General features: G+C 35.3%; 1 protein-coding gene and 2 long non-coding RNA genes across 4 annotated transcripts in view; all 3 read right to left on the bottom strand.

Annotated features, from left to right (window-relative positions):
• LOC127987238 (natural killer cell receptor 2B4-like) overlaps nucleotides 1–13,420 on the bottom strand; it is a 92,239-nt gene extending 78,819 nt beyond the window's left edge. For both annotated transcript variants that reach the window (XR_008161104.1, XM_052589517.1), the window contains exon 1: nucleotides 13,184–13,420. Coding sequence is in view for 1 of the 2 variants with exons in the window: in XM_052589517.1 (XP_052445477.1) it covers nucleotides 13,184–13,388 (205 nt within the window). In the remaining variant the exon portion in view is untranslated. The remainder of the gene's footprint in view (nucleotides 1–13,183) is intronic.
• On the bottom strand, nucleotides 3,547–5,134 carry LOC127987258 (uncharacterized). The gene is made up of 2 exons (XR_008161136.1): nucleotides 5,041–5,134; nucleotides 3,547–4,666 (listed from the first exon to the last, which is right to left on the bottom strand). It is a non-coding gene; the product is annotated as an uncharacterized LOC127987258 (long non-coding RNA).
• LOC127987253 (uncharacterized) lies at nucleotides 10,285–12,476 on the bottom strand. The gene is made up of 3 exons (XR_008161131.1): nucleotides 12,385–12,476; nucleotides 10,906–11,360; nucleotides 10,285–10,873 (listed from the first exon to the last, which is right to left on the bottom strand). It is a non-coding gene; the product is annotated as an uncharacterized LOC127987253 (long non-coding RNA).

Raw genomic sequence — 13,420 nt, 5'->3', positions numbered from 1 at the left:
GTGAGTTTTTAGCTCAACTTATTTTAAAAAGTGTTTAATGCTGGTGGTAAAGCTGTTATCTTTCTGAAATGATCCTCAGTGCAGACTCGCTATTTTTATAAAAGCTCCCAAACAAAAAATATTTTGCAACGTGGAGCTAAACTCAGGAAACGAGACGACAGATAAAATGTTAGGGTAGAGTGGGGGAAAACGCCCCCATGGGGTAAAACGCCCCCCATCTGTTTTTCCCAAAATAACCACTAGAGGGAGTCAAAATACATTTTCACTGTTGCTATGCACTGCGTTTGACTACGGGGATAAACAAATCTCCTTGGAGAAGCTGACACCAGCGACGTATTTGAAGAGAAGAGGATTACATGGTTAGCGCTATAATTTTCAGATATTAGTAAACAAGTGTTTAAGAGAATATTGTTCTGCAGGATATCACAGTGATATATGATAGATGAATAGTGAACTATGTAGTTTGAGAAGATATGTTATTTATAAGGAATATAATTATATTAAAAAAATTAAACATTTTTTGAAAAAGTCATAGGTTGTGGGGTAAAACGCCCCCTACGCTGAGGGGTAAAACGCCCCCCAGATGGCATAGTTTCTCTCCATCATAATTACTATGATAACATATTTATTTCTATCAAATCCTTTGTTTTACACTTAATGCAGTATAACTAGGTGGTAAAATCAAAATATTTGAACAAAAGAAAAAAAAAATACCTCAAGTGAGCATTAGGCTAGCTTGATAGCACAGTTAGCTCACTGGTGGAAGGTGGTTAGGTGACCCAATGATAAAACATAGTGTCTTTTAATGCATTTATTGAATGTATTTCACTACATAAATATACAAATTTATAAGTTTAATATTTATTTATGTTTTCTGTTTGTCTTGGTGATAGTGGTGAACAAATACATCAATTATCAATCCCCTTAAAGGCCTTATGTAGAAATCTCAACCTCATATATGTATTTTTTCCCTCCATATAGATGCGGACATATAAAAGAAAAAGTAACCGTGGTGCTTATACAGAGCAAGCTATACAAAATGCCATCAGAGCGATTTACTTTTAGAGATTAAAAATTAGTCTGTTCATTTTGCTGTTGATCTATGAAGCAAACTGGTTTGTAAGAAAGGGGGCATTTTACCCCACCTTGGGGGGCGTTTTACCCCACCGCTGGGGCAAAACGCCCCCTTTGTACAAAAAATATTTTCAGCCAAAAACTAATTAATTATGAAGGCTGAGCAATTTTAATATTTGGTGAATAATTCCTGCCATAGTCACTCAAAACCGGGATGGCAATTCTAGTCACATTTATGTTTTGTCACATTTTCCTTAAGGGGGGCGTTTTCCCCCACTCTACCCTACTTAATAAATACACAATTGTGATAGAGAATAAGAAGCTGACGTCCGATTTATCCAAGCGGTCATATTTACCATGTTTATGGTAACGTTAATGTTTAGTGTGCATAGTCTTTTACATCCCTTATAAATATTTCTGCCTTGTTTAGTGATTATAATCCACATCGGATCAAGTTATTTCAAACACTCGCTGCTAACTAAGAGTGAGTTTTGAGCTCAACTTATATTTAAACGTCTATAATGCTGGTGTTAAAGTTGTTATCTTTCTGAAATGATCCGCGCTGACGCTCTCCAGACATGGAGAAACTCCGCCTTTGTTCATAACCCCTCCTCTAGCCCCAGCTGGCCTGCTTTGGCCCAAGGTTTTCGTCGGGCCAAAAAACCCTGGCCGTTGGCCCCGAGGAAGCCCCGGCAAGGCACGATCAAGCCCCGGAAGTGACAGTGGAAACGCGAATGGCCCTGGCACGCACTAGCACGCCCGGTCTTAGCTCGATAGTGGAAACACGGCTATTGGCCCTGCCCCTGACTGTTGGATCTGCTGCGAAGCTAGCACCAGTGTGAACTCAGCAAAAGAGATGACTTTAGGTCAGGAATGGACAAGTAAATGAGCCGATTGCTGATTGATAAAGGCATTGCGTCACTGCAGCTTCTGTTAGAAACCTGAAATGACAAATGAGATGCCCTACAGTCTTGTGGACTTAACAGACACACATACACAGCCTCACTTGTAAGACTACAAGACAAGTACATAAAGTGTGCCATTTAAGACAGGGCCAAAGTCTCAGATGTCGTGCCTACAGACTGTTAGCTGAGCATCCAATGCATATGGCAACAAAAGTTGTTTCCCATGATTTCCCAGAGATGTGCGCCGTGCTCTTTAACTGTAATGTTTATCAGAAATAACAAAATGCTGGATTCTCAGAAGTATTCGAATTATGTGAAAAACACGGTACAGACTTTTTAAAATACATCCAAGTGTTTTACATACCAGTCAGATATTGTAGACACATTGATGTTACATTTCCACACCCCTAAACAGCATGAACTGTGATTGCTTGCTTTCCATGTCATTCAGAAAGCCTTTGGGTGGTTCTTGGCCAGTGAAAGCTGCTGTGGAGTCCAGGCCTTCTCACTATAATCAGTGATGCTATTTATGTCACAAAGCACATTCCCAACAATAAACTATATACTATATAGACATTTCATATTCAGCTGAAACTTTAAATTTGGGTTTTGTTTGCTGCCAATATTGAGTTCTTTCTTGTTTCATGCAGCAGATGTTTATTTGTGATTCAGATGTTCCTGGTGCAGAGACAGATCAAATAAAGTCAGTTAAGAAGGGAGATGCTGTTACCTTTGATCCTGCTGTCATAAACAACCCAAATGAACGGATGAGGGTTTTATTTTAATGAGACTCCCATCGCTGAAATGACTGGAGATATATATATTAAAAAATAAGATAAAAAAAAACAACCCAAAAAAACAAAAACAACAACAACCCCGTTTATTTCCCTTTTCTCTATGCCAATCCCTAGTAAAAATGACTTTGTTTTTTGTTTTAGGTTGGGTTGTGTATGTACTCAATATAGGAGGAGTATGTGTTGGTGTTGCTCTGGTGCTTGCAAGAGCAACTGCTGAGAATTTCTGCTTTTGTCTTTTCTGTGCATGTGTTTTTCATTACAAAATATATAGATGTGCAAGTTGTGGTTACGTGTTTTATTATTATTATTTATTTTTATGTTTCTTCAGGTTAACTTATAATTTTTATAAAGTGTTTTGCACAAAAAAGCAGAAAAGGCTTTATTTCCAACCCTCATTCTGACCTTCTGTCTAAAAGGACCTCCCTTTATTTTTAATTGCATAGAAAACAGTATCAAACGGTCGCTTGCTATAGTATGAAAATAAGTGTTTTGAAAATATTATTCATATAAAATGATCATTTACAGACAAAGCATTACAAATGCACAACTCTTCTGCTGTATACTATATTGTTTGCATTACTGTTAATATTAACATGCTTAATAGTTATTTAATTAAAGACAGCAATATAACAACAATACAGATTCTTCCAATCCTTGAACTATCACTTTGATACTTAAAGTGTATAAAGAAATTGTTAAACTAATCCATGTGAATTGTACAGTCCAAATTTCTTGAGCAAACTCCCAGTCCCAACACTTTATGTGATGAACAGATTGAATTTAGGCTTTTATTTACCTGAATCAATACATCAAATATGGCAAGCTCAAGCATGCTTGCTTGCCATGCAAGAACCAATGAGGTTAATTCTTGTGTGTTACATGTCTCATTCAAGCTTCTGACACTCATTCTCATGTTAAACATCATGTTAAAGTTTCATAAAAAATAAATAAGACTAAAACAGTGGCCAGGAGATATGGAAAATTAGCTATTTTTGCTCATACCTTCTGAACAGTTTAGACAAAAAAAAATATCACAAGACTGGTCTGTTTAGCACAGCATGCCTAGTTTTTTTCTACAATCCTGAATTTTACCATATTTGCCCATCAGCTATTTAGAATTTTGTCATAAAAATGCCTATATTTTACAAATGCATTGACATATACAAAACTTAATATGTAGTAGTGCAATCCCTGAAGGATCTCAAAAAGTTTTGCGACATCACCACCTTGTGATCAAAAATGAAAATGACATTTTGATTCATCGAGCCTATTGTAATGACATTCCTGATAGGTTCAAAAACTAAGTAGCCTATGAAGTGAGGTAAGCAAGCATATGCACTTACATATATGATTTCTCACTTACAAAAAGAAAAGTTCACACTGTTCACACAGTAAGGTTTCATAGTCAATCACTGTTTGATTTGAGATAACAACTTATCTGTTAGATCATGATGAGCGTGCATATTGTGGTGAACAATGGGTTTCAGAATAGCAGCCAGGAACGGAAAAAAACACTCTTCCTCTAACATGCTCTCAAATGCACAGCAACCACAAATGTTCAATAATAGGCCCTTATGCACATGTATAATAACATGAGCAAGACCAAAACAGGTTTCACTCAGACTTTCCAACAATTGCTCAGTGGGAAAGTAGTTTTTATATCATAATACCATGTATGTTAATGTTTAGATTTTTGTTCCAGAATAGATGTTTTCAGGCTCCCACACATCAGAGTGGATTCTCAACAATTCCCCCCCAAAATGTCTGTAACTTCCAAAGATCAGAGATCACATGAATCCAAACGTCTAGTGAAAGGGACCTGTTCTCAGAAACGTTTCATCGTCTTATGCAGACAGATGCATACTCCACATAATTATCCTCTGTAGCCCTCTTTAAAAAAAGAAAAACAGCACACAATATACAAAAATACGATTACATTATTAATTGGACACAAAATTAACCATTCATTGTTAATGCATAGTTCAAAAACAGTGCAAAAGGCTCAAATGAACACTGTTCACAATATTGTGTTGTTATTATGTGACTGCATCAATGAAATTGCCCCAAATACCATACAGCTTGACTGTCACATAAAACTATTGGCATCAACAACAAAAGACATCAGATGTGTTTCCTCCTTCATTGTAAAAGTCTATGTATTTTCCTAACCTAACTATATAAAATGATAATGGTTAGCTGACTCAATTTATTTCCATCTAGGATTATGTGCATATCAGATCATCATACAAAGCACAATTACTCACCACTGTTTGTAGACTTCTTTTGTAGAATGTCGGATTAGTGTAAATGATCTCGTCATCGTGATTCTGAATGGTTGCTTCATCAACTTTGAGAACTACAACACATAAAGAAACCCATGCATTTAAAACAAGAATGAAATTTAATTACATCTTTGTCTTTAAATTTGAATTTAAATGCACTTAATCCACAGGAATTGTCAAACCCACAAATCACTCAAAAAAGCGGGAGTTAATGCTTGCCTTCTTGATCAGTTTTTCGGTATTTCCTGTAAATGCAAAAGATCCCAGCTGCAACTAAAATCAACAAAGATCCACCAGCAGAGATCAGCGCTATCAGAGAGACTGTTGCTGGAATGATAAAGAGAAGGGAATGCATCTGTTTTACAACAGAACAGAGATCAGATCAGTAAATAAACACACATTATATCAGTGCAGACATACCTGAACATGGTTGACAGAGTTTGCTGATGTCCAGATGTGTGGTCTGGTTTGTGATGGGATTGTTGATCACACAGCTGTAGCTGTTTTTCTCCTGATATTCCACCTCCAGAGGTAGAGAGAGACTGATGCTGAGATCAGACACACTGATGCTGGACAATAAACTGTTTCCTTTGTACCAGGAGAGAGTCACATGACTCACATTCACCACTGAACACACCAATGAACAATTCTGCTGTGATGATGATGATGATGAACAGTTTGAAGAGGTACTGCTGATGACAGGAACAGGCAGACGAGCTGCAGAATGTCAGAAAATAAACTCAATGTTTGATGGTGTGAATATTTGGTGTTTTACACAATTAACAGACCCAGGAAAATAAAATAAATAAAAATGTGTGGGCAAATGAGCTCAACTCACCATAGACAGAAAAACTGAATGTTTTTAATGTCACTTTCACTCCGCTTATCTGTAATTTATAATCTCCAGTGTGTTGAGTTGTGATGTTTGTGATGGTCAGAGATCCAGTTTGTTGATCCACCTTCAGTCTGTCTCTGAATCTCTCATCAAGAACATCATCATATATGGAAAAAGTTTGACCCTCTCTGTTGATTTTAGCTATTAAAGTCTTTTGATCTATATAATTCCAAAATATATCCTCAACTTCACGTATTTCAGTAAGATCGGTGTTTAGCGTGACAGAATCTCCCTCCATCACTGACAGTTTTTCATTTGTTTCAGCACCAAACACACCTGAAGAACATGAAAAGGCTTTGATTCTCGATGGTTTCAAAAAACCCTGGAATCAGTTTCTAAACTTTAAATGTGAACCGAAGAACAGCAGCAGAGACACAAAAGATCAAATATCACTTAAATAAGTGGACAGATGGACTTGATTTTTTATTGTTATTTTTTTTTACCTTAATGTGTGTGTTAAAATAAAAAGATTCATAAAGCAATAAGTTTAATTGTGCTAATCTTTTTGAATCATTTCATGATTGTACGTGAGGAACATAAAAAAAGGTTTGCTGAAAGGATGCCTGGATCAAAAATAAATCCCAGTTATATTTGATTGATTTGAGAAGAAAAGCAGATGCAAATCCCTCATTTGAACAGCAGCAGGAGTTGATGTTCGGAAACACAAAGAAATTAATACATAAAAAATGTTTTTATAACTTACCTAGCAGCTGTCTCCAGCACAAACAGGACAAAACGAGCATGTGAAACATTTTCCATTGAGTGTGTGATATAAGAAGCCTATATCCGCTGAAAACACTCAAACTGGTATGAAACCCTCCCACAACAGAGTTGGGCCCTCCTAACACACACACACACACATGCTGTGCATGACAGATAAATACACGGACATATCCCTTTGACTCTTATTGAGAAATATTGAAATGTTCTTTAAAAAAAAAAAAAAAAAAAAAAAAACATTTTTTATTTACAACTGATGCTTTTTGAAAAGTAATCATCAAATCTTGTGTTAAGTAAAGGATGAAGAGTGCAATGTGTACATTTTCCTAAATATCATGATGAAATAACAACTATGGGATTTAAAATGCTTTATAAGTGTTTAGTTGTATAGCCAGTGATAAAACAGGCAGAATCATCTCCCATCTTACTGAACTGTGACTCTTAACAGCTCAGCATCTGAGTCAAACTGAAACCTGCCGTGGTTTGATTTCCTCGGAAACATGCTGCGATCTGAAAGATGGACAAATATCTTGTGCACACATTAGATTGTAGGAGGAGAGTTTCCTGCTATTATGAAACTGCTGATGCAACAGTTTAAAGAAGAGTCACTTCTACTATAGGCTGCTTTAAACTAAAATATATGAAATGTGAAGGTATTGTTTCTAAAAGCTTGCTTTATCAGGCCCCCAAATACCATAGTCATGTAAGTGGCCCCCAAAACACAAATAAACATCACGGTATTGATAATGGCATGACATCTCAATCTTTATGATCTATAGAATAACACTTTACTGTCTGTGTGTTTATATATATATATATATATATATATATATATATATATATATATATATATATATATATAGGACTTACTCATATGACTATTAGTAATTATAGACCCATCAGTATTCTTCCATCAGTATCAAAAATTGCCGAAAAATGGATCTCTGAACAGATAACATTTCATTTAAATGCTACATCTTTTACATTACATCCAATGCAATTTGGCTTTAGGAATCATCATTCCACTGAAACAGCTAATCAGCTTCTTTTGGAAAATATAAAGTCTAAACTTGACCAAGGAGGTGTAGTTGGGGCGGTCTTCCTTGATTTGAAGAAAGCTTTTGAAACAGTAGATCATGAGATTTTAATAACAAAGTTATCAAAGTTTAATTTTTCATCCAGTGTCATCAAATGGATACAATCATAACTTTTAGATAGAAAACAATGTGTTCGCATAGGCCATGAAACTTCCCAAGTAACTGATAATGATTTGGGGGTACCGCAAGGTTCAACTTTGGGTCCTCTGTTGTTCTGCCTGTATATTAATGATCTACCTGAAGTTTGTCCTTCTGCAGTAACTTGTCAGATGTACGCTGATGATACGGTTTTATATGTACATGCAAAAAACAAGAGGCAAGCTGCCAAGGAACTATCAGCTACTATGGTCAATATTTCTAATTGGCTAACAAACTCGTTTACATCTTAATACCAGTAAATCTGTATGTGTGTTCTTTTCGAAATCGGCAAATAAAGATCCCGATCCAGAAGTTACTGTAGCAGGAAGAACGCTGTCAGTTGTACAGGAGTTTAAATATTTAGGTATAATACTAGACGCACAACTGACATTTAAATCACAAGTTATAAAAGTTGTAAACATAATTAAATTTAACTTGATAAATTTTAGGCATATTAGAAGTAATCTGACTACAGAGGTCTCAAAGTTGTACATCGATGCCATGATATTGTCACATATGAACTACTGTATGACCAGCTGGACGCAGACAGGAAGGACTGCATTACAGTCAGTAGAAACAGTTCATAAACGGGCTTTGTAAACTATGGATAATAAGTCAAATTATTTTCATCATTGTAATATTGTAAAGAAACATGTTTTTTTAAAACTGTGAAAATATGGTCAAATTTGCTGATATCTTGCTTGTGTATAAAATGTTCCACGGTTTAGCCACCCCCCCCCCCTCCACTCAATGAATTTGTTAAACAAAATCTTAACGCATCCACCAGAGCGACTTCTAGAGTTGATTGTAAAATATCATATAGGAAAAATTCCTTTGGATAGTCAGCCTTTTCCTACCGTGCAGCGCATACCTGCAACACAATACCTAAAGAAGTAAGAAACATTACCTCTCTCACCACCTTTTCAAAAACGATAAAACAGTGGTTGCTGGACAATCAAATATGTTGTCATAATCTGCAGTAGTGCAGTTATTTACTCACAGGTTGATATATTCTATGTGACATTATTTGTGCTTGTTTGATGTTTTTAATGTGTAACAACAAATTATTTTATTCAAAACATAAGGAAAGATGAAAATTCCTAGTAATTTAAAATATTTCATGTGAAGGGAGTCAAAAGATTGATTTATTAGACAGTCTGGTCACACTTCATACCAGCTGATGGCGGTAATGCTCCAGCTCATTGTTCGTCAACGTTATAAACCAGTAAACTCTAGAAGAAGAAGAAAACGAACATCGTCTTCAAGTGGTCAAATGCTGTTTTAGTTTCGATTTGAGGGTGTTTATCTACTTTCTGTGAGTTACACTAAGTAGAGCGGTTATGTTTGCAATACAGAAACGTTAGGTGGAGACACGTCAATTTGATGCAGGATGTCCTTTATATAAAGCGAAACAACTTTCCACACACACAGGAAACCAAATCTGCTGCTAACAGACTCGCGACGGATGCTAGTGCTAGCATAAGTGTTGCGGGTGTGTTATAAACAACAGAGAGGGTCATTTACTGTCACTGCACACGTGTATTGATCTTTATTATCATGTAGCGTGACATCCTCGACACGTTTGATGATCTTTATTTGATGTGTATGGTGTTATAAACTCATTTTTCTTAGTAATGAACGCAGACGTATTTACCGGTGTGTTTGGCTTAAGTTACTGCAAACAGTTTCAGTCCCGTGTTTCAGACACAAATGATTCCTCATCATGTGTTCCCGTGTGCTGCGGAGGATAGATGTGCTGTTATTTAAAGTGACCAGACTTGGTTCCACCTGCTGGACGATGAATCGAGTGAAAAGTCCATCTGAAACATTTCTACAGACCAGAATATGACAGAGCCTGCGTCACAATGTGCATAATATCGATCCTAAGTTGTATGTTATATTATAATTTTCTATATATATATATATATATATATATATATATATATATATATTATTTTTTTTTTTTTTTTATTTTTTTTTTTTATGGCAGATAGGGTGGATAGTATGCACATTGGGACACAGGCAGATACTTTATCATATCAGTCATGTGGTGTTTTTTGACCAGTAAACAGCCACGCACTCAGAGCACACTAGAGTAGAAACTAACATTAACCATTACTCGCACACTGACCACGTATTTGATATTGATTTTTGCTACTAAAAATTAAAAGGAAGATTTGTATCGTTGAATAACACTCCATCACTCATGTTGTGTTTCCTGATCCTCAGGTGGCCGTACACAGCTGGAACTGGAGCAGATATCTTGAGCTGTCAACATTTCTCTGATCTTTCCAGTTGTCATTGGAAACTTCAGGTGAGATTTTCTGTCTGATTATGGAATTAATCTGACACTCTAAATTTCAACCATTGTTTTTTTACCTGTAGAGTAGAGTTCTGTTATGCTGCTGAAAAAACAAACTAGTTTGTTAGTTTCTCATCAAAGCTGCTGCAAACAAAATAAATGATTAACCCCCTCAATCACTAATCATAAATTGTAAATCATACATTGCATTTATTATTTAATTAAATGGCAGAGAAAAATGGGATATAACCGTTATAAAAAAGGGATCAAGAATAGTTCTTCTTATAATTGAAACTACAAAAAAAGGTTCAAGTTCTCACTTGTGTGTTACTCTTTTGCCAATTTAGATACTAATATGCACCCTTAGGGGTTAATAAGATACAAAGGTTTATTTTTTGAAAAGGTAGTTTTGTGCGTTTTTCTGAGAGATTCTGTCTAACTGCAGGATGACTGTATAAAATGATCAAGCACACAAAGTAAAGTTTTTTTTATATTAATATCACTTTATTTGAGACACTTTTTTTTGCCATTTTAAAGTAACATGGCTTTCCTGTAGTGCAGAAGTAAACTGTTTCATACGAACATAAATGGAAAATCCATGCTACGACATGGTGATCACTCAGACTGACACCTCATACACACTCACAGTCACACTATTGACACCTCATACACACTCACAGTCACACTATTGACACCTCATACACACTCGCACGACACACTCGCACGGCACTCGCTCATACAGATGTATTGTTGACACCTTAGACACACACTTGCACAGATACACACGCAAACAGACACTTTTAACACCTCAGACACACACTAACAAACTGACATCAAATGCAAGCATCCAGCAGTAGACACATTCTCATGCACCGATCAAACCACATTTCTGTACAGATATAAATAATCCGTACCACAGCAGAGTTTACTTTATCACCTCTGGATGGATAGTTTGCATCTATGTTTTGCAAACATGAAAAGCTGCAGTGAAAATGATCATCCATAAGACCACAGTGTCTGAAGTCATGGCAGGAGATTCCCAATGAAAATCATAAGACAATAAGAGTCTTGTACTTAGAACAATATTAAAGTTTGATCATCATCCGATTTTGGTTGGTGCATATACCACATGACTCTCCTCTTCAGCTTTCTGTAAAGAATGTATAACACAAGATATAATAAAAGTGATATTAATAACAATAATAAGTCTTTTATAAACACATGATGCAGTTGTGTGTGAGATTCTTGTTATAGATGAAAGCTCATTTCTGCTCCTAGGCCTGTCACAATAATCAAGATATCGACTTGTCACACAATATATGTAAGGAGCAGACATCAGCAAGTGAAAAGAAGACATCAATTGAAGCTTTTTAGTGTTTTCCTTACAACTCCAGACTCCAGTATGAAAGAATAAGTCCAAATCAACACAAAGCAGAAATTCACTGTTCTGGTGCATAAATAAATATAATACGCAAAATAATGCTCTTTCACAGCTAACGTTAAGGGGGTTTGACAACTGAGAGGATGCATTTATGCTATTTTTTTCTATGAAAATGTACATTAAATGGATGTTTTTGATTTTCTTTTACATCAGCTTGTGCATACACAATATTATGCATGCACTACTTGCATTATTATGCTGTTATATTATCATTATATATTCAGTGGCATAGCGTGGTCTTAAAATGCCAATAATATTGCAATTTTTATTATTTTTTCTTATGTGGTGGAAATGGACTTAAATTTCATCCAGAAAAAATCAAAAGTGCACACTGATCTACATCAGACTCTCTGCTAAAATGATACAGTGACACTTTACAGTAAGGTTTCATCAGTTAGCATTGCTGAACTACTTTATTTGACATGAAATAAGAAAGAACAATACTTCTACAGCATCCATTAAACTTAATTAATATTAATTTCAACATTTACTAATGCATTATTAAAAATAAAGGTTGTGTTAACATTAGTTAATATCAACTAACAATGAACAACTGTACGTTTATTAACTAACGTTAACAAATATTAATAAATACTGTAATAAATGTATTGTCCACTATTCATGTTAATTAATGTATTAATTAATGTTAACATATGAAACCTTATTGTGAAGTGTTACCAATTATACACATACTCAACATGTTACTCAACATATTAATAATAAATTGTCTTACTGTTTTCTGTGCGTTTCTTTTGTAGAATGCCGTCTCAACATAAATGATCACTACTTCACAAGTCTCAACTGTTTTAACAAGAATAGATTCATTAAAACTTTATTAGATCTGGTTCTTCACAGCCTCTGTGTTAATATCAGGGCTTTCAAATTTAACACCAAAGTAATACTTAAAGATTTTTAAAATGGCATTAACTATTCTAATTACAGCCATTAGGCCAATAACTTTTTCCACACACAAATAGATCCTAAAAGAGTGTTTATCATTATATTTATAGAGACACATAAATCACACACTTATACATCAAGCCCAAATGGGAAGTATTTTACGTTCTTTGTTTTTACTCAGCATTTAAGTTCAACAAGCACAACAAAAGTTATCATTTATCAAGATTAAAGATTAAATGGACTGTGCGAGTGAGAAGTTTGCTCAGAGACATTATACACAAATAGACATTTATTATCAAATATTATGAAAGAATTTTAAATTAAATCATTTTAATATAAATTATAAAAAAAGGTTTGTCAGGTGGCAAATATTTATAACATTTTTTTAAAGAATTATTTCAAAATGTACCTGTTTAAAATAAGATAACACTTGCCTTCTTGATCAGTTTCTCTGTGTTTCCAGCAGATGCAGAAGATCACGACTGCAGTGACAATCCACAGAGACCCAACAACAGCAGAAATCATCAAAATCTGAGGAACTGAAGAAGAGTAAAAGAGAGACAGACTTGAATGTAAGTGAAGAAGACAGAGATCAGCTCAGTAAATAAACACTAATATCAGCGATGTCGTACCTGAACATGGTTGACAGAGTTCACTGATGTCCAGATGTGTGGTCTGGTTTGTGATGGGATTGTTGATCACACAGCTGTAGCTGTTTTTCTCCTGATATTCCACCTCCAGAGGTAGAGAGAGACTGATGCTGAGATCAGACACACTGATGCTGGACAATAAACTGTTTCCTTTGTACCAGGAGAGAGTCACATGACCCACATTCATCACTGAACACACCAGTGAACAATTCTGCTGTG

The sequence above is a fragment of the Carassius gibelio genome, chromosome B22 (genome assembly GCF_023724105.1).
Source record: "Carassius gibelio isolate Cgi1373 ecotype wild population from Czech Republic chromosome B22, carGib1.2-hapl.c, whole genome shotgun sequence".
In the NCBI taxonomy this organism is placed as follows: domain Eukaryota; kingdom Metazoa; phylum Chordata; class Actinopteri; order Cypriniformes; family Cyprinidae; genus Carassius; species Carassius gibelio.
The sequence above is the reverse complement of the archived record's forward strand: the minus strand, read 5'-3'. Positions and strand labels throughout refer to the sequence as shown.